The sequence below is a fragment of the Etheostoma spectabile genome, chromosome 5, assembly GCF_008692095.1.
Source record: "Etheostoma spectabile isolate EspeVRDwgs_2016 chromosome 5, UIUC_Espe_1.0, whole genome shotgun sequence".
NCBI lineage: Eukaryota > Metazoa > Chordata > Actinopteri > Perciformes > Percidae > Etheostoma > Etheostoma spectabile.
In genome coordinates, this window is record NC_045737.1 from 31,093,206 (window position 1) to 31,114,139 (window position 20,934).

Consider the following 20,934-nt stretch of genomic DNA (forward strand, 5'->3'; position numbering starts at 1 on the left):
CTATAATCATCTCTGTTCACAAAAAACATTAAATAGGGAAACATTATTGTTACTTTATGCTTTATAAACCACTTATTTTTCATGAATTAATTATTGAGCATTAGTTGCGACTTTATGAAAGCCATCCAAATAATGTTTATAGATTACAAAACAATTATTAACCACACACAATTAGTAAAGCGTATAAATCATTAGTTCATTGTTTTTTAAGAAGCCCTTTATGAATGATGGTTATTATAAAGAGTTACCGAAGCATCACAATTTCATTCAGGAATGGATAAATCATCAGAAATCTTTTTATAGCCATCTCAACTTTTTCAGATCCCTTTTCATCTTCATGTCAAAACCAATTAAATTACAACGTTGTGGATCAGGAGAACAACATGAGTCTTTGGTATTTAAAACAACATGGCGCCTGTGTTCAGATGATATCATGTGGCACTTGTTTTAAGGAAACAATCCATTATTCTTTTAGACAAAGGCACTTTTCAGTTTCCTTCTGTTTCATTTTTTTTATAAGATTATTTTTTGGGTATTTTTGGCTTTTATTTTGGCAGGACAGCTGAAGCCATTAAAGGGGCGAGAGATAGGGGGGGAATGACACGCAGTAAAAGGCCGCAGCTCGGAATCGAACCAGGGTCACCTGCGCTGAGGAGTAAACCGCTATACGTGGTCCGTGCACGTTAGACTGACATAATGTGGAACAGCTGTTTACTACTAAACAGGTGTAGCAATACAGAGAAATATTAGTCAAATGTACTTTTCTTTTTAAATAAAAGTAAAACTGTAAAACTTTCCCACTGTACACCACGGCTGCAGGTGGTTCAGACGTTAGTAAAACCATAGCGATGGACATTTTATGACCTCATCGTGTGTCTGTTGGAGACATCGTAATCTGCAAAGTAATTAGAAGTCATCAGACGAATGTTGTAGCTTAATAGAGCCCGACCGATATATATCGACCAATATTAGGCATTTCCCTATCTATCGGTATCTGCATTTATAATAGACAATTAAAGAAAATATTTATATTGTATTGTATTCATTCATAAGAATCATTTGATAATGACAAATAATTCTGATAATTGAATATAAAAAATAAAAAAACGGGCTGTCAACCATGTTAAGAGCGTTGGCGTTGCATAGTTTGTCCACCAGAGGGCGCTTTTTTTGTTAATGTGTTTTTGTTTTTGTTTCATATCTTAAATTTGTATTTTCTACATTTTATTTATCAGACCTTTAATACATTTTGATGTTCCTCTGTTCTGTTGTGACAATAAAACAAATTATTATCATATTATTTTAGTGAGAACTCATAAATAAACACAAATAACTAATGTTAGGGAAATCTGTTTGTTTTTGAATTTCTGGATTTAAAAAAAAAATATTGGCCGATATATTGGTATATATCGGATTTTTAAATTACCAAATATTTGTATCAGTATTAAAAATACTTAAAAATCCTTTTTCGGTCAAGCTCTATTCCTTAACAAATTCAACGTTTTCTAATGAACAAAATGAAAATATACTCAAGTCAAGTGCCATCATCTCAAAGCTGTGCTTGTGTCCAATGATTGAGTCGATGAACTCTGATGTCATTTTGCACCTTTGCCAGAATAAAAGCAGGCGCTCCTCGTCACATTTCCTGTTCCCGTCAGTGTCACGTTTGCACGTTGTGACGTTTTTCCATCAGCTTCTCCTCCAAACACTTAATCAGGATCGGGTCCACTTTGGGGTCGAATTTGTTAGCAAACCAGTGGCCGTAGTTGAGGAGCCAGCGAAGTTCAGCCGCTCCGTAGATGCAAACGCTGCGCATGTGTGTACCCGTGCACGCTGGGTAAAGATTTCCTTCTAAATAGTTCCACTTGACTAGTCGTGTCTTGCTCCTCAGATCCGTAATGTCTGCCTCGGACCTGGGAATGTGTCCCGGCACCCCGGGGACCCTGACCAGGGTGGCCCAGAAGTGTTCATCTGGTGAGTATGTGTCAGCTGACCATGCCAGGAAGTCCTTTGCCACCTGGCTGCTGCTGATATAATTCACAAAATCCCGGGACAGGACAAAGTACGCGCTGCCGATGAACATCTCGATGCCGTGAGGCGGAGCGTCTTTGAGCACCGTGGTTTTGACCGGCATGCGCCGGTACTCAAAAGGCACGTTCTTCAGCTCGTGCTGGAAGCTGAAGCGCTGCTTCTTGAGTCCGCTGGGCCGGCTGGACTCCAGCATGTTGCTGCCGTTCAGCTGCTTCAGCTCCAGCACCAGCTCAAAGTTGGACTTGAGAGGAAAGTCTTGGCCACACAGGTTGATGACATACTTCCAGTTGACTTCTGACCTCTGCAGGTCAGAGAGGCAGTTCAGGTCGGCATTTAGCCTGCTGATGTGGGCATATTCCACAGACTCCAGTTTAGAGGCGATGAACACATTTTGAGTGCACCGAGCCAGGTTGGTGATGGCCTTTATGAATGCTGGAGAGGACTTCTGGTCATAGTGGATGCAGTAGATGTTGTGCGGTGAGTAGATGGCGTGAAGGATTCGCTCCACCATGGGGGCGTTCTTATGCACCACCAGGGAGTAAGCCAACGGGAAGCTGCGCTCTGCAGCCGACACCGGAGCCTCATGGTAACCCCGGGCTTTGAGAAAGGTTTGGCAGTCCGAGGTCAGACTCACGGTGCTGTCATCGTCGACGTCCACAATGGCTTTCCGTTTGATCTGGAGAGCTTTGCCGATCTCCACAGGGTCCAGCTCGTAGATGGCTGTGCAGTTGACGTCATACCTGTGGTTGTGGGTGCTGGAGAAGCTGACAGGGATTCCATAGGGCTGGATGTAGACGCTGTCCCTCACCATCACTTTGATGTAGACCAGCTTGAGCAGACAGACCGCCAGCAGAGACAGAGAAAACAGGAAGCACCTGTGTCTCAATCTATGTGTGTAGTGGGCACATGTTATTTTCATTCTAGGAACAAAGGGACAAAAGAAGACACGGACATGAGCGTTAAGGAAACACTGCGTTAACTAGTGCCTCTGGTTGTGAGAAAAGCAATATGTGAGTTAAATAAGGTTTAAAATAAGTGACATAATGACTGTCTTTATTGGTTTACTGTAGTACACATTCAGTGACACTCTTTAAGCCAAGTAAATAATTTACATTCAGTGTTAAGACACAGCACTGAAACTGAATCCAACATTTGACATGCGTGGATAAAACGCAAATTTAAAAACACCAGGTGTCATGTCCAAGCTGTTTCCGCTCTGAATTACCTTGCTTTCTAAAGGTCTGTCGAGCCATGCACACTTCTCCCACACTTCACATGAGAACCTTTCATAAGGAGAGACATTTCTTTAGTTTGTGAAACACAAAGAGAGGAAACACTGTGACACAGCAACAGCACGCGGATTGAACACATTCAGTACAAGTGTGTGTCGGGGATCTAACTCCTTGCTTGCTCACTTGTGATGACCTGCATTACGCATCAGACATCTGATACATGACAAGCTGAAATACATCTGTGAACATCCGGTAACACTACCTTTACCAACAGGGGACCAGAGGAGCAGAGAACTTACCCCACGCGTGAAGAGAGTGAGTCCCGTGTGTGCTCTCATGTCCCGGGCTCCATGGCGGACTGAGCCGTCCAGTGAGGAGTGGCATGGGAGAGAGTCCGGGCCGGCTGGCAACAGTCCGCCCCCTGCCCGCACATCACCGCCACCCGATACATTTACCACCCCCTTACTAATCATTAAGCCTCCTCAGCACAGCCAAGCACCCCGCCTCTCATCTCTTTAACACAACGAGCCATCGCTGTATCCATGCGCGCACTGTGGAGTTCATATCTGACACATCCCCAATGCCAGCGCTGGATCAAGTATTCCTTAACATAAGTAATAGTACTAATATCACACTGTAATTATAGTCTGTTACAAGTAAAAGTCCTGCATTGAAAATGTTACTTGAGTAAGTGTGTAAGTAGCCTATCATCAGGATAATGCAGTTAAAGTACTAAAACATGTTAGAAAGCGTAAAGGACCCAAGCAGATGTGTGTTTATTGGTCTCGTCATCTCAGCTGGACCTGTAGGCTGTTATATTGTTGCTAGGTTACTTTATAATAAACATCAGATTTATAAACTACATGTGTTTTGTGTGCAGGAATCTTAATCTGTAAAGTAACTAGTAACTAAAGTAACTAGTAACTAAAGCTGTCAGATAAACGTAGAGGAGTAACTAAAATAACTAGTAACTAATAACTAATGTATCTAAAGTAACTAGTAACTAAAACTGTCAGATGAATGTAGAGGATTAACTAAAGTAACTAGTTACTAAAGCTGTCAGATGAATGTAGTGGAGTAAAAAGTAGAATACTTCTCTCTGAAATGTAGCGGAGTAGAAGTAGAAAGTGGCATGAAAAGAAAAGAATCAAGTACAAGTACTTCAACATTTGGACTGAAGTACAGTACTGGAGTTACTATACTTAGTTATTTTTCCACCACTGCACAATGCACACAACTTTATCAACTGTAATATCTTTATTGCCTTGGTTTCAGGCAGGTGAACAGAACACTGACATGAGGGTTTATGGCTCCAGTAAGAAACGACAGTATTATTCTGGTAGAAAGCTTACACATACAGAGCATCCCAGCTGTGAAGTGGGAAAGGATCGAAGATAAATAAATTAGAGGGAAATACTTTTCAATCCCATTGGTGGGTTTGACCCACAGTGAATTGATCATAAAACTGGGATTAAGTAAACCGTACAAGTTCACGTCTCAAACCAAACACAGTTCTGGAGAACGTGTGTGTGGAGGGATCATTGTAATAATTCAGTGCCCCAGTCCTCAGACTCTGAACAGTCGTTCTTAATGAGCTTCTCCCAGTAACAGTCCATCATGGCGTTGGGCAGCAGCTCCGCGTCATCCACCAGATGGATTATCCGGATTTTCATGAGACTCAAGGTAACGGCCTCTGCAGAAATAGAAAAGACATTCAAATACATTCTAAACCATGCTTTACATATGAAATCCCTTTTAGAATGAATAGAATTGATTTAATCATAGACAGTTAAAGAAATGGACCAACACATCCCGTTGCTCTGGTCGGAGACAAGTGAACTTTAACAGTTAAAGAAATGGACCAACAGATCCCGTGGCTCTGGACACAGATCAGTGAACATAGACAGTTAAGAAATGACAAGATCGTGGTTGGCACGATCAGTGAAATAGCGTAAGAATGGACCACGTCCCGTTGCTTGGACACAGACCGTGAACCATTAGAATCTCTTTCGGTGCTGCTGACGTAGGCAGCTAACTGAGCTTGAAGCGTAGAATGTTGGAGATAACAGAGACACAGGCTAATTACTGCTAAATAACACGCTAGTTAACATTAGTAATTAAACCTAAACAGCTAATGGAAGTCCAAACCGCCTGCGAGCTTACCCTGTACCATACGGTAATTTCTCTACTGTGCGACAGTAAGTCACGTGGTTATGACACAATCGTTGGCCTATTTTTATAAAAAACTCTGCTACGGAGCCATAACGTGAGCTACAAGGTAATGGAGCTTTTTATACACTGTTGTGTTTCTTTAGAAATGAACAACGGACAAATTGAGTCTTTAAACGCTTCAGATGTAAAGTTAAAAGACTGGTAGCTGGAGAGATGCCACTTCACCTCCTGGGCACTGCCAGGTGCTCTTGAGCAAGGCACTGTACCCCCCCAACCGCTCAGGGCGCAGGTTGGTAGCTGGCAGCCCACTCACTCTGACATCTCTGCATTAGTGCATGTATAGGTCCTGAGCATGTGTGTGTATTTCAGGCCTGTGTGTGATTACTAACAAAGTGTGTACGCAGAGTGTAATTTGTAATTTCCCTACTGGGGATGAATAAACAAATTAAATTAAATTTAAAATGTATTTGCTGTCAAAGTGAAGCCAAAATGAATGTCAGTCAATGGGATGCTAACAACGGGTGATGGCTTATTAGCATCAAAATGGCCCCATAGGAGCTACGCTAAGAGAGGAGAGGCTAACCCGATTGGATTTAAAGAGGCTTTTTGAATCTCCAGGTGGGAGGTGTAGGGGGAGGATGCTTAATTATTGATTTAGAAAAAGCCACGCTTGAGTGGGCACTCGCCCTGCCTCTGTGTTTGTTGGAGCTTCTCTGCGGGATGTGTGAGGTCAAAGTTTAGTTGAGGTTGTGGTTAGGAATACAGACCTGGCGTCAGCGCCTGCTGAGAAGGAGCAGCCGTGCAGCACCGGACATTGTCCTCAGGAACTTCAGTCTGCCCGTTCAACAAGTAATGCGACAAAGGTTTGTTTTTGAACTGCACCTGAAAGGACAGTGAGAGGAGTTCATCAAAACTATCCTTCAACACCAACCATTGACATGTCTGTTAATAAATAATTACTTATTAATGAGAGTATCAGAGTGTCCTGGGTGGGAAATGTGAGCCCTGAGGGCCTATCAAATGTCTTCAGCAGCACTCTGGATCATGCATCCATTAAAGTGCCTCTGAAGCACCACGCTATTTTTAATTTGGAAGTCGTGGAGGAGTGTGTGTGCGTGCGTGTGTTTATGTGTCTGCACAGCTCCACAGTGAACGCTCAATAATTTACAGCCTGATGCTGTGTGTTGCCCTGTCTCCAGGATCCCCTAATGGCAGGCAGGAAACAGCAGTCACGTGAACCTCGTTTCACATTAGGAAGGAAGGCTCTGATAGATAACTAACTTATCCTGGATTCAAAAACAACTTTTGACATTACCACATTACTGTGTGGACTGTTTTCACCGCACTGCCTGTTTTGTAAATGCCATTGCGGGTTTTATTTTCTTCTTGTTACCTGATGAAAGTATTTCTCTTTACTTTGTAATTGCTGCTTTTGATAAGTGCTAGATAAACAAACATATCACCTATAATAAACTTTATTATTTATATCTATGTCAGTGATTTATGAAGTGTGTCTGAACTACTGTAAGAGCACACATGAACTTGAAGGCCAATGTTCAAATTGTGCAAATATGCATTTTAGGATAAGGATGGTGTTATATTCAGTATTGTTCTTACTGTAACTAATACAAAGACAAACAATACTGTCTGACTTCCTGTCTGTGGCACTTAGCTCTTAGCATTTTGGTTCCTACGGAAGATATAAATCTTCACAAAGCATACATACTTTATTTCAGTCATTTACTTAAACAACTGTTAGCTGTGAATTTATGTCAAATGTTCAAGTAAATAGAGCATTCTCTAGGGATTATATTCATCAAGCCGTGTTTGGTGCTCTAGTAGTCTTCCTCACGGCGCTGCAGGGAAGGGTCTGGCTAGTCCCCACAGCATTCCGGGATGGAAGAAAGACATGCTCTTGTTTAATGGCATTTCTTTAAACCAAGAATAAAGTACAGTGTGTATCAATGTTGAGGAAGAAGAAATATCAGGCTGCATTCTGTGTGAAGTTGGCATGTTGTCTTCTTGCCCGCGAGGGTTATTTGCTGCCGCTCCGGTTTGATTGGCGACCTGTGTTGTCTTATTTGAAGGGGCTTAAATCAAATTTTTGTCCCAACATCTGGAGTCATCTTCTGGGCGAGAAGAATATCCACTGGCTGGCCTCCAGTTGTCGCTGCAATGTATCTCGCTCTGAATCGAAGTGTTGTGGGCTGGTGGTTAGGATGCATAACAAATATTGTGACTGCAGCCTCTGCTGCATGTCATTCTCTCCTTTCCTTCCGTTTGAATAATGGCAAAATGCCCCGAAACACTTACAACAAACTAAAGCAAAGGTGTGAATTAGTGTGGCCATGTTGTTTCAGGTCCTGATAGTAAAATTAATTAAACCCAACCCAGGACGGCCAGTCAGTGTAAAACATGCAGGAGTGTTAAGACGTACCAGATGCCAAAACACTGCACAGCTGTTTATAAAACAGTGAGACAGGATTCAAAACCCTCTTTAGTGATCTGATAGGAATGAGGACGAAGTGCTGCTTTCTGAGCCTAAGGGGGGTTGTGAGCCAACACATACTGTTTCCTTCCTTTAGTGTCGTAATAAGATGAAGGCAGCTTGGTGTCTAACCTTTTCCCAGGCGTAGGATGAGCTGACAGGGATATTGTTGCCAAGGATGACCTCCAACCAGCGTTCTAGAGTTGGGTGTTTCCTGCCTTTTTTGTCATTTACTGATCCATCCTCTAGCACAATAGCATGATGCCAGTTATGCTGCAGAGGCAAAACAAACAATCACATATGGTGTCAGTGGAAAGCTTTATCACATGCTCCAAGGTGCACAATGAGTTCCTGTATGGTCACTTCTCTTGACATTCCTAGTAAATTCAAAACAAAACAGAGCAAGCTCGCCCCTACCCCCATGTTTCTGTAACTGTCATGACTAACTGACTAACTTTCACTAACCCCCACCCCCTACCATCTTGTCGGTGATTGGCTGGAGTGGTTTGTTGTATTTTGGTGCACAGCCTGTGCCTCTAGAGTTTGTTTGACCTTTTACGCCTCCCAGTGTTGTCTCCCGAGACCGGGCTTTTTCCCAGTGTATTCAGGAGACAGGCAGCTAGCGGATTAAGGAGAGATGCCTACGATTTGAGAAAAAAATAAATCACCCTGAAACCATGCAATAACTCATAGTGCTGTTAATATGTCAAATGTAAATGGCAGCCAATAAATCTTATTGGTCGAAGCTTGCACTAAGCAGACACCCTGTCATGCCACATCACATGCGAGAGCTCCACATATGAATAAACCTGTGGATGAACCAACTTCATGAGGAAAAGTAAAAGGTGTTGTCTGATCTATATTCAGCATGAAGAAAATGTAATTGTTGCCTTTACTGTCATCAGTCGAGACATTGGGTTAAAAATATTTCAGGGTTCACAACAAGCTGTTACAAATGGATTATGGTTTAATGAGAAGAGCTGTGCCTAACCTTAAAAAAAAACCTCAGAAGACTTCCAACTTCCAAAACTCCCCTCTGGATGAGCGTAGTGAGATGTTTGCTGTTGTCTTCAACTCTTGTCTGTAAGAGTACATTGTTTTCTTTAATCTGAAAGTTGATGTGTTTTAAAGTGTTTCCTGCCTGTGGGGCACTGCTCTGATAGCTACCGGCTCTCGCATTCATTGCTGAATGAACGGGAGGCGTGGCAAACGTTTGGATTGATTCTAAGACATCGGTCCGTGTAACTGGTTCATGGCTTTCCTTTCTATGACCATTTGGTTCTTCTCTAGCTTTATGAGAGGCCGGCGTGGAGACCAGATCTGGCTGCTGTCTCACAACTGTACTGTCCTGATGGTTGGGAGGCTGAGTGGAAAGTTTGGCCTTCATGGTTACAAACTTCTCTACCAACTGCAACTGCAACTGGAGGATCTCCTCCAAGTTCTTCTGACGTGAAGCGAGGGAGGCGAGTTGACTTTTCAACACACGGTGCCAAAGGTAGTCGGGCACACTGCTGCACAGAGAATCAAACAACACAACTGTTAATTAGATCACAACGGCAACACTAACCTTATGGTTGACAGCCGTGTTATTCAGAGAACTGAATAAAAGATTGCATAAAGGGTCAGAAAAGAAAAAGAAATCACTAAATTTTCACTGAATTTCTACTTCTACTGTTCAGATGCCCTTAAACACAATAAATCAGTTAGACATTACCAGACATTATTGTCTTTTAAGCACAATGATCTTTAGAGAAATTTAAACCCAGCACTGCGAGACCTGACTTTAGTTTTTATTTTTGGCTATCACTCATTTTACCCATCATGTGCAGGGATCTGGTGATGAAATGATGTTGATGAAACCCTCTTATATAAACAACAGACCTTGTTTGTGTGCTGGAACTGTAATTCTGCGTTTCATAGTCACCATATGTCCTCTGATCTCAGTAATACATCCAACTCATGCAACTCACAACATGAACAAACATCCTTCTGTTATTACCACCCACCCAACATATATGCCAGTTATTTCAATATTCCAGACCTTTCAACAAAACATTAACAAAATAGACCATAAACCAAATAAACCTATGTATAAACAACAACCCCATTCATGTCTCTCCCCAGCACAAAGCTTCTTAGGAGCCCACCAGAAAGTTAAGACATTAAAGATGTTCAATTGTAATTTCTTTAATCCTAGTGCTGCCCTACTCTATCTTGCTTCAACATAATGACACTCATTTCAAGAACCTTTCTTAAGCTTTAAAAGAAGACTGCCCTGGGATTTTTTTGTTAAATGATTGTTCTTGTCTGAAGAAAAACAAGGGCTGTTGTAGTGGCTCTGAAGTGCCACGTTCTGAGAATCAAAGCACTGTGTAACACAGTATATTTTGCTGCTGGCTAACAAAGCTTCACTGAGTCCAGCACGAGAGAAGTTCCTGAACTTACCGGGATTTTTCGGCAAGGTTCTCCTTCTCCATTTGGTGTTTGTTAAGCACCTCCATCAGCACATTCTGGATTTGTGTTAGAGCGGCGTTGTATCTGCCTGAAAAACAGCAATGCTACAGTCAATGATACTAATTCAGAGTCTCTTGGTTGTTCTCTATTTGAAAGCAATCTGACCATGTTTTGCACATCCTCTTACTTGCATGAGTATTACCAGCTGGATATGCTGTGATCTTACTGGCTATTTATGGTGTATAATTCTCTTTCTGTGCACATCAAACATTAACAGCTGCTCTACCTGCATCCTCTGGACCTGTTAGAGGCCAAGTCCATATTTCTGATAGTTTCTTCTTCGTCTCCTCCAAAACCGCTGTTATGGCCTCTGGATGACTCAGCTATAAGGTTGAAATCAAATGAATGGACTTTTGCTATAAATGGTTAACAAGACCTATTTGTCAATGTGACACAAATGCACACTTGCGAGCCCTCACATGATCCGCGATGGTGTCTTTCTTCCTCAGCTGAATGTCACCAGGCTCTCTGGCTCCGTCTCTGTCACCTGATTCCCTGGATTGCATATTTGCCCGGTTAAAGCTGCTCTGGCAGGAGAGTTGCAGGTGGCACCGAGCCTCTGAAGATGGGTCACCTGAAAGAATCCTGCACTCAGACCTCAGCTGAATTCAACATTCTAAGAAATCCTAAGTCTTACGTTTTTCTATGCTTGATATGAGCAATAGATCCAACACAATTTACATATGGATTTTGACACAAATTGTTTCCAAAAATATAACATGAAAATGTTTTCAGAGAAAGTACTCCACATAGACCACACTCAAGTGCACACATAATCTTGTAAACTGAACAACATGACAGGCCTGAGTGAGGACTCATGACAGCTCAAAGCGATTTTGTCTCAAATCTGAAATTTGTCTGGGAGAGACAACTGTTGGGTAGTCTGTCCTAGGCTTAAAGGAGTGCTCCACTGACAATCTTGGTTTTCAGTATCAAACGCCTGCCAACATGATCCTTTTCTATGCTTTCCATATATGCTCCAAACATGAACAAAGTTGTTGCTGTAGTCCAAGAAGAAATGTTTTTAATACAGGAGGTGAATGTTTGACCCAGTCTTTTAGTGGAGTACGAGCTATGGTTGCAAAATCCATTTGCTGCACTGCTGTTGCAGTACTGAGACTATTTACTATGAATCGTAGTTTCTGTATGTCAGAGTAAAAGGCTCACATGACATTTGCTCTGCAGAGATTGATTACTGAAGTCCAGCATGGAAAGTGTGAGCTACTCACCTGGTTGTTCTTGATGAGTAGGTGCCTCACGAGGCAGCTCATGTATAACAGAAGATCCTGGGAACGAGAGCAGCTCTTTCATAGTCTCGTCCTCTGCCATGTCCAGTGCACTCTGGCCACCGACAGTCCTGTCACTGGGGTTGGCTCCATGCTGGAGGAGAAGCTTCACTACCTACACCACACACATGTATTTCACAACACCTCGTCAGACAATGATTCTGTGTTCCACGTCAGCAGTGTAACAAGGCAGGTGAATCATAGCTTTTTCATCAAAACAATCTCCAGTAAGTGATCAACAAAACCACAGCTGATTTCACAACTGTCACCTATATTGTCATGTTCAGATTAAAAAAAGTAGCTGACCGCACGGCAGTCATGTGATCTTTTACTAGTTTAAACCAAGGCCACGTTCAGACCCGACAAACACAACACGTCTTTTTATAACTGAAAGGGGGGTGAGTGAACCATGGGGTCTTCACAAGCCCTCTGTCTTTTTATTACCACAAGTTTACATACACGTCTCAGCTGATTGTTTCACCCGTGACACAGCAAACAGACGAGAGACACACCAAGAAAGAAGAGAAAACATATCTCAAAATCATTGCACACCGTTTCTCAACATTCAGAGGAAACTTGTCGCTCAACGCGGAAACTGGAATAAAACGGTTTCCATCGTCCCCAATGCTGTGAAGGTGCTAAATAATACTGGGAACCGTACTTAAAATGGAATGTAGGACGAGGCAGACTTCTGGGTCGCAGGTTTTATGCACAGCAAGCATTTTTTGTAGGCTATACCTACAAAATCTAATTTACTTATTTACTTTTGTAAATGTAACCTTTGTAAAGTCACTTTTTAATGAAATGTACTGTCTGCTTTGTCTGTTTTGATGTCTTGGCTAAGTATTGTTTGTAATGACCTGTCTCTCTTGTATTCTTGGTAAAAACCAAAGAAAAAGACAGCATTCTGCACTTAGACAAAGAGGCTAGTGTGAGAGGGATGCCGGGACTTTGGTTCTCTATGGACATGTGGAGAGTGTTGCTGAAAACTATACTCTGCATGGTTAAAGTCTAATTTAGAGTTTCTTGATCACCTGATAGTTTCCAGCCATAACAGCATCATTTAGGGGTGTGACACCATCACAGCTTCTGGCGTTGACATTGGCTCCAGCCTTCAGCAGCTCCTTAACCACTGCCTCGTCACCCAGAGAAGCCTCATGGAGGGGTGTCCAGCCTGACAATTTAGATTAACATTTACTGAGAAGACTGAGAGAGTTTTATGTTTGACAGTTATTAGTTGTTTCATCAGTTACATATATGTCCAAATACAGTGATCTAGTGAAAATAAACAAGTGTCTAAGCTGTGACAAACCTGCATAATCCTCCATGTTGATATTTATCCCAGCCTGAATCAGCATTTTGACTTGTTCCAGATCATTTTTCTTGCATGCTTTGTGCAGAAGATTCTCTCCCGTTGCATATCGCTTGTTAAGTTGCTTCTTGGTGAATTTCAGACATTGCGAAGCCTTCGCTGCTTTGAAGATGAATAAAATCAAGATAGGAATAGATCCAACACAATTTACACATGGATTTTGACACTTTTTGAGAGATAACAATCTGTTACATTGGGAATCTACAATTCTAAGTTTTTAACCGTCACAAAAGGTGTTCCACAGGGCTCAATCTTGAGTCCAGTTCTTTTCACCATCTATAACAATAACATAATTTCCTTTTTAGTAAACTGTTGTATGACCGTCTGTACGCAGATGATTTGTTGTCAAGTGTGCCCCACTATATGTCCTCCTTTTGGTGGAAGCCATTGCCCCAAAAACGGAGGGTCAGTTTAAGGATAATTGCCATGCAATCATCCATTTCCTTCAGGCGAGTAAGAAATTGTGGCGAGGGACAAAGCATAAGCAAATTCTGTTGGAGTAACAGGGTGTGCAGGTAGAGGTACCCAACAATCACAAGTCAGTCTTGTTTCTAAAACCCTTTTCCCACCAAACATTAGCGCATATATGCAAGTTTTTGAACGGAAAAATCTGCTAATGATAGATGGACTTATTTTTCATTGTAAGTAGACAAGTATAAGTTTATTTTTCTGGTGCGTCATGCTGACAACAGATGTCGGACCAAACTAAAAAAATCAAACTACTCCTTAGAAGATGTTTTCTGTCATTTCAGGTATTTCTGATCACGCTGATGTTATTTCAAGTGTTCACAATTGTTTTGTGTTACGGTGGCAGCAATACACTGCTGTAACATGATGGTTCAGTAGTTTCTTACTTACAATTGCCTGAGTGGGTTGTAGAATCAGCAGGGCCTGCTAGAGACCTGGTACAGCTGGCTATCCCTGGCTTGGGGGGTTTGAGTCTGTTTATCTCCACCTCAACTTTCTCATTCTGCTCTTCAATGGCAAATTGTGAATATAAATCGCTGATGTCCATGTACTCCACTAGTTCTATGCTTTGGAGGGTCTCAAGATTCCACAACAAGCTTATAGAGTCATTATCTGAAGACAAAACATCTCCATACATCTCATTCTCATACTGCTGATTACAGATATCAGTCATCTCCATAATGTCTCTGGAAGAAAAAAACACATACCGAGGTGACAGTCAGACAATTGAGGAAGTTCCTCACAGACTATTACAGACTAAGAAGGCTCGACACAACATGATAATTTGCTCCAAGTCTCCCCAGGGGTTCTACACATGAACTCAGCATTGAGAACGTTGCTGGTGTTCACAGAGTACTAAAAAGAAAGTTTTTAACAACTCACTGTAGCAGTTGGATTTTCCGCTTTATATTTATTATACATATTTATTTTCCATTTTCTCAAAATCTCATTTTCTCAGGCTTTGAGTCACAAATCTCAACTTAGCAGCACTTACAAACATTCCAGTTTCACTCCTATCTATATTCTGAAGGTTTTTACCCAGGGATTTGTTCAAATAGTATTTAATAGACTGCTTTGTGTAAGTTTGTATTCTTAAAAACGTTGTTGACATCATGTTCTGTTTTATAGAGTGATAGATAAAGATATCCAAAATCCCCTCTGTAAAAACCTTTGACTCTAACACGTCAAAAGAAAAACAAGAATTTGGAATCTGGCTTTATCCAGTGCAGATCAAGTTTTCCATTTGGGATTATAAAGTGACTGAACTGAATGTTTTCTGTTCTGTTTTCTGGAAGTGTGTGCAAATTAGCACATACTGTATTTTACAAGAGAATGCATCATTTGCATATAAAATTACCGAAAACTTATATTAATTAATTTAAGTAAACTTGGGAAGTTTCATGGTGATATCTATTTGTTTCCCTAGTCACCTGGGGTGTCTTCCCGTAAATGGGGTTTCACCAGGACACACAGCACCAGGGGGCGCTCTTAATCTACAAAAGTGGGGCGCTGCAGAAAACGTCTGGGAACCACTGCATTAACAGAACTTTGTGTATCTGTTGTCAGTGTTTGTGTGTCTACATTCTCATGATGCCAAATTATGTAGACTTAACAAATGTTCTGAAAGTCATGGATCAATGACATATTTTCTTTCAATGACTAGAAATATCTTGAGCAAAAGTAACCAAATTGTTTCAGTGTGGATCAGTGACCACAGAGTATCAGATAGTTCACTTCTAATACGAACAAAAATTTCCACTGGAAGGAACATTTAGTACAACATGAAAACTGAAAGGTTTAACCAAGTGCTCCATTAACATCTGCAGCAATCAGAGCCACCTGGTGGGCTAAAACTGAATTTGCATGTACTGGATGCACATCAATTTTTCTTCATTCAACTCCACACATGCAAAACAGAGATTTGTTCTATGACACGCAGTACAGGAATTCTACATAAATATTAATACTTAAAGTATTGAAACTAGGATCCCCTGAAGGATGCATGTGCAAGTAAACGTACTTTCAATAAATGAGTTTTAAACTGCAATCAATCCTAGCCTAGTCATAAATCACAAATGTAATCAATGTTAATAAAGCAATGATCTGAAATGCAAAACCAGTGATGCTCTAGTCACACACTGTCCCTGATGCAACTGCAGACACCACCCCAGCATTATAGGATATAAGGTATCTTCTTCTTTGCTCTGACAAATATAGTGAAAGACAAATGTAAGGATAAGTCTGGTGATAGTCTATATATTTATTATTGCCAACAATTCCCACATAAGTAAGAAATTCTCACAATGTGTCATACTGTCTCGTCAAGACTCCGAAGACCAGTTTAAGTGTAATGTTTGAAGCACCTCCTAGACCTCTTAATCATACACACTGGGGTTACATGGTAAGGTTTAAATGAATAACATTCAAAACAAACGTGAGATCCTGAAATAGCATAATAAAAAATAAGGACGACGCAAAACTGTCAGTAAGTGCTTAAGCTGTGCATGGTGAAGAAAGTATCCTGTTGTCTTTTCTAGTCTATAAACTTTATTTGATGTCTACGCTGAAAATGTGCACAGGTCAATCTTATCTGACAGAGAAATTGAGGTGCTTGTGGGTGAGGGACGAAGTACACACGGAGATACACTGGTTAGAGATAATGAGGTGTAACCATGTATCAGCTAATTTAAATAGCTCACTTTACTGTATTGCGTCAACAGTTAACTTCATGTAAAATTGTATGTGGCGTTTTCTTTAGCTGAGTGCAAATGTTCCACCAGAACAAGTTCCTTCCCAAGACTATTTAGCAGAGCCACCGTCACAGCCTCCAAACAACCCAGAGTGTTTTTTCTTCTCTCTAGGCGTGCATGTGTGATGAGACCAGACCTTACTCCACCACACAGCGCTGTGGAGATAGAGCTGATTGTATGTAAGCATGTGAGAAAGCTAACTTGAAAGTATGTGCCAGCATACACAGTGTGAAGTTCCACACTGTTGCATGGTTGACAGCTATTTGCAGGCACTTACCTGGGCTTGGCAGTCACGTCCCCTCTCAGATTTGTGGCATATGAATGATCTGCTGTGATGCTTGAAAGACACTGTGATGGTTCGTGGGCCCGGGGGCTGCTGGTCTCACCTTCCATGGAATGGATTAAGCTCCAGAACAACTGGTGGCTTCTTTAACAGCCTCACAATGAGATGTTTCCTTTCGTGGTTATAGGATTCCAACCTGTAAATACCAGATAACATACTGTACATTAAATCATTTGTATCAACACAAAGTGTCCTATCTTGAGTTAAGTGGTCTATTTTAACACCACTCACTAGATGGCAGCACAAACTAAAACATGTCATGGCATGACATTGACACTAGACACACCATCATCTTCTGGAGAAAAACTACTTTAAGCTCTTGATGCGTGAAGCAAACGTGTTAATGTTACCCAAAAAAAACGACATGCTTAGTTGTGTGTCACCAACCTTGATACATGTTTTTTCTTCACTCTAAGGATAAAACATGTCATCTCATGTTTCATGAAGCAAAACATGCTGTGTTTTAACTAATATCATTATAATAGAAAGAAGAAGACTGTGTAGACTTTACCTTCTGTGGAGTATAACCCACCCTCTGGAGAAACTACACTTCTTACCACAGCAAAGAAACAGTACAATTACAAAAAATACTTCATAGCCCTTGTCTATGACTACCAGGACATGTCTCTATACTGTCTTAGCTGGGCTCACTGGTCCCATTTTTCACATCTTAGAGTAAAATGTCTGCATTGTATCAGGACAAATACATCTACAAGGGAGCAAGTCCTCAAAACTAACAAACAGGAACTTCCAAAATTACTTTGATGAAATAACTCGCAATTAGTTAAATCAAACAGTTGCTATTAATTTTCTGGAGATCAAATAATCAGTTGATTGACTGATCATTTCAGCTCTACTCCAGAATATTGCTTTTAATGTCCAATATTAATTATGTCCAATATCTTAAGAGATTTGTCTAACCTTCTGTGTCCAAATAAAACAAAAGCAGAACATACCTCTGCCAAGGTTGCAAAATCCCATAACACTGCCATTTGTATTATCCAAAAGTATATAAATACATTAATAATGGGACATGAGTTCCTACAGATAGACATATTGACTCTCCATCTGTGATGTGATAATACCATGTGATAATAGCATTTTGGTTTAACTGTCTTAAAAAATTAAGAAACATGAATGTATGGAATTCCCTATGACTCCACTGGTCGAGCTGTCCCTGTCTATCTACCTTTTCCTTATGTGTGTACTTTGTCATTATCATACGAGTTGTGTTCTGACGTGATATTGTGATTGTTTAGGTTCTATCACATAATTTCCTATTCTGTATTGTTACAGCGTATTGTAATGCACATATTAATTATTGCATTGTCCCATTATAAAGAGAGTTGTAAGGACCTAATAGCTCATTGTATTGAATAAATGTATCTAACTTAGCATATTCCTCAGAGTTTGTCGAATTGTGGCTTCACCTAGATCGTGTTTGGGTCCTGCTTGACGCCCTGCTACACCTTTTATTTTATTTTTATTAGTCATAATAATTAGTTGTATTATCCCTCACTAGAGCCAGGTTCTGTTCAAGGTGTCTGCCTGTTAAGAAGAAGTTATTCCTCGCTGCTGCTGCACTCTTAGTGGAATTGTTGTGTCACCATACATTAGATCTACTCTCTCTCTCTCTCTCTCTCTATCTGTTAAGTGTCTTGAGATAATTGCTGTTGTCATTTGACGATTTAAACCAAATGTAATTTAATTGAAACCCCTCTTCTCATTCAGGCTGCTTTTGCATCATTGTTCAGGAGGACCCACTGTCTCATTCATTCAAAAAGAAAAATACTCTGCCAATTTTTTTTTTTTTATAAGCTTGTAGTAGGTTTGACCATGTGTGAATTCCACCCCAGTCAATGAACTGGTGTTATACTGCTATCTATGATCCGTATTATTTGTCACCAGAATATACACACAGACAAAACCTTTACAAAAAAAAATCAATCAATAATACTCTACTGCTCCTTCTATTTACTCACCATGCTGAACATGAACAAGTTGTCCCGTACACACTGTTTCCAAATGTATCGATCTTAACCCCCAGCCTCTCTGATCTCAATAACAGAGCAAGACACATGTTGATCCAGGTGTTCACGCCCACGTCCTCTCCTATCACGTGCATGGCACTCCCCGTTTAGACACCTCCTCTATTGTTCAGTAAGATGCAGTGAGAGGAATAAAGTTGTGTCCCCTTACACCACACTGTTTTCTGTACTTATGTATTTACATGTTTGTTGTTGCGTGTACATGTTCTAGGCACTTATAATAATACAAACTCCGTGGGAAAACAAATCGATTTAACTTTATCTACTGCTTTAATATATTGTGTGACCCATGTCTAAATACAGTGACAGCTCCCAGACTGACCTGTCTGACATAGTCTTACTATAGCTAGCCCTACGCACTTTGTGTAACAGCTAACTTTAGTTAGCTACCTATCGAAATATATAAACTCATAAAGTCGCCAAATGTGACAAAACATTTGTAGTTAAATAAGGTATACGGTCGCAATGTGTTTGGCAGTAAATTAACGTGAACTAGCGTTTGCCTAAACGTTAACTTCTTATTTAGCTAGCTAGCTAGATGTAACAAATATGTTTCATGCTGGTATAGTTAATGTTAATGTTAATGTTAATGTTAATGTTAATGTTGAAGAACACCGAGAAAGAAAGTCTTGCTCTAGCTAACATTAAACACCAGTCTTGTTATTATTACCTGAATAATTATAAGGTTAAAACATCTGTCCCGGCACCTCCTCTTCTTCTTTGCAATTGACAGACAAAGCTGTGGCGCGAAAATACAGTTCAAACGCAGCTACCGTTATTAGCCAACGCTGTGTCTACACAGGCCTACAAAATGTCCACTGATGGCGGCTCTCAAAAAAAGACTTTCTGAATTAAGTAACAAACTGAATAACATGAGAAAAAGATGCCTTGTAATTATGCGTGTGTAAAATAAATTGCTGCCGGTAGGGCTCTGGTTCTCTAGCTAGTACCACGCAGGGTTCTGGTTCCGAACGTTTTTTTCCATTTTCAAAAATTGCTGATATAAATATGTTTAGTATAAAACCATGTCAACCAGCTACATAAGTAAACATGACCATACATAATTTGTTAACGGGAAAAAGAATATACGTTATATAGAGAACTATCATAGACTTCAATGGTAGAAGCTTCTAGCTAGGTTGCGGAACAGAATATTCTTTGTTGTCCACCATGGTGGACCGTCGTCTTCGGCTCACCAAACACAAGGAGCAACAACAAAAACAAAAAACGTTTCTCATTGATGTAAACGTGTTGGTTAAGGAAGAAATTAACAGCAGAGCTCCTATCTATGGAAGGCTGTATTCACAGTGATCAAGCATTGACCCTCTGTGGGTGTGTCTGGCCCACAGGACTAACCATCCAATGAGACTTTTCAGAAAAACATGTGTCTTTATTGAATGACAAACTAAGTCTAAATATATGAATAGAACCCTGGCATATTCCTCAGGAGGCATAAGCTTGTTAATAACTCTGTTAAGCACAGTGGCCACAGTGAGGATCAAGTAGCTGGCCAGAACGCCTCCTATGGTTTTACACATGGAAAATATTGCTGCAGGCCAAAAATGGCTGAAAATCATTTTGCATTTTCCTGACTAGCCTGATTGTTGAGAATTTTATGATTTTAGTTCTGTGTGTGGAAAATTCTTATAAATATGGGCTCCTAGACCGCCTGGTCTGTGGTCTTGTTCGGTTTCAGTTTCTTCCGGTCTGTGTGTGTTTTGTTACTTATTGTTTTACAATTCTATTGATAAAAAGACACCTCACTCTAATGAGTCATAGCTGTACTTGAACCATAGCACCCCAAAAATCCTCTTCATGTGTTCCCAAAAAATATTGGGAACTTTCATTTACACCATTGCCTACATCTGACGAGGTGTGGGCCTTTAAAACAATGTTGCAGTCATTTCTTAGCAGAATCCATCATAAACATGTTTCTATGAATCACCAGATATTACAATAAAGGTCAACAGAGGTGACCTGACCACACCTGAGGCAGGGAAGTGAAAATCAAACACTCCTGCATGGAAAGGAATCACCCCCTTCAGGTTTAATCAGTCAACCCAATTAAAGGTTATATATATATATATATATATATATATATATATATATATATATTATATATATATATATATATATATATATGCAGTCAATTTATGTTCATGTTTTAAAGAATTGTTGACTTTTTGTTATCTCGTTGCAGTTAAAACCACACACAGGCTGAATTGAATAT

General features: G+C 40.5%; 2 protein-coding genes across 5 annotated transcripts; both read right to left on the bottom strand.

Annotated features, from left to right (window-relative positions):
• Positions 1-1,458: 1,458 nt before the first annotated feature.
• Positions 1,459-3,809, bottom strand: gcnt4a (glucosaminyl (N-acetyl) transferase 4a). Its single transcript, XM_032516460.1, has 3 exons — positions 3,563-3,809; positions 3,257-3,314; positions 1,459-2,951 (listed from the first exon to the last, which is right to left on the bottom strand). Exon 3 carries the CDS (start codon positions 2,948-2,950, stop codon positions 1,661-1,663), a length of 1,290 nt encoding a protein of 429 aa, XP_032372351.1. The 5' UTR covers position 2,951; positions 3,257-3,314; positions 3,563-3,809; the 3' UTR covers positions 1,459-1,660.
• Positions 3,810-4,505: 696 nt separating this feature from the next.
• On the bottom strand, positions 4,506-19,721 carry LOC116689823 (ankyrin repeat domain-containing protein 31). 4 transcript variants are annotated; one of them, XM_032516457.1, is made up of 14 exons: positions 19,375-19,721; positions 18,639-18,806; positions 16,591-16,792; positions 13,954-14,249; positions 13,036-13,197; positions 12,758-12,897; positions 11,667-11,838; positions 10,857-11,011; positions 10,664-10,760; positions 10,369-10,465; positions 8,915-9,434; positions 8,056-8,196; positions 6,203-6,317; positions 4,506-4,956 (listed from the first exon to the last, which is right to left on the bottom strand). In XM_032516457.1, exons 3-14 carry the CDS (start codon positions 16,704-16,706, stop codon positions 4,802-4,804), a joined length of 2,166 nt encoding a protein of 721 aa, XP_032372348.1. In that variant the 5' UTR covers positions 16,707-16,792; positions 18,639-18,806; positions 19,375-19,721; the 3' UTR covers positions 4,506-4,801. The 4 variants fall into 4 exon arrangements, with proteins under 4 accessions (XP_032372348.1, XP_032372349.1, XP_032372347.1 ...); XM_032516458.1 differs by lacking the exon at positions 18,639-18,806 and having other exon boundaries at positions 13,036-13,194; positions 19,375-19,720; XM_032516456.1 differs by lacking the exon at positions 18,639-18,806 and having other exon boundaries at positions 19,375-19,720.
• Positions 19,722-20,934: the final 1,213 nt, after the last annotated feature.

What these genes read in the sequence shown, in the direction of transcription:
- gcnt4a (XM_032516460.1), bottom strand. Translation starts at nt 2,950, where the DNA reads ATGAAAATAACATGTGCCCACTACACACATAGATTGAGACACAGGTGC.
- LOC116689823 (XM_032516457.1), bottom strand. Translation starts at nt 16,706, where the DNA reads ATGGAAGGTGAGACCAGCAGCCCCCGGGCCCACGAACCATCACAGTGT. An exon ending in CAACATGGAGGATTATGCAG is followed by an intron (nt 12,898 to 13,035) that starts GTTTGTCACAGC and finishes CTAAATTGTCAG; the next exon opens with GCTGGACACCCCTCCATGAG. An exon ending in AACCTTGCCGAAAAATCCCG is followed by an intron (nt 9,435 to 10,368) that starts GTAAGTTCAGGA and finishes TTCTCTGTGCAG; the next exon opens with CAGTGTGCCCGACTACCTTT.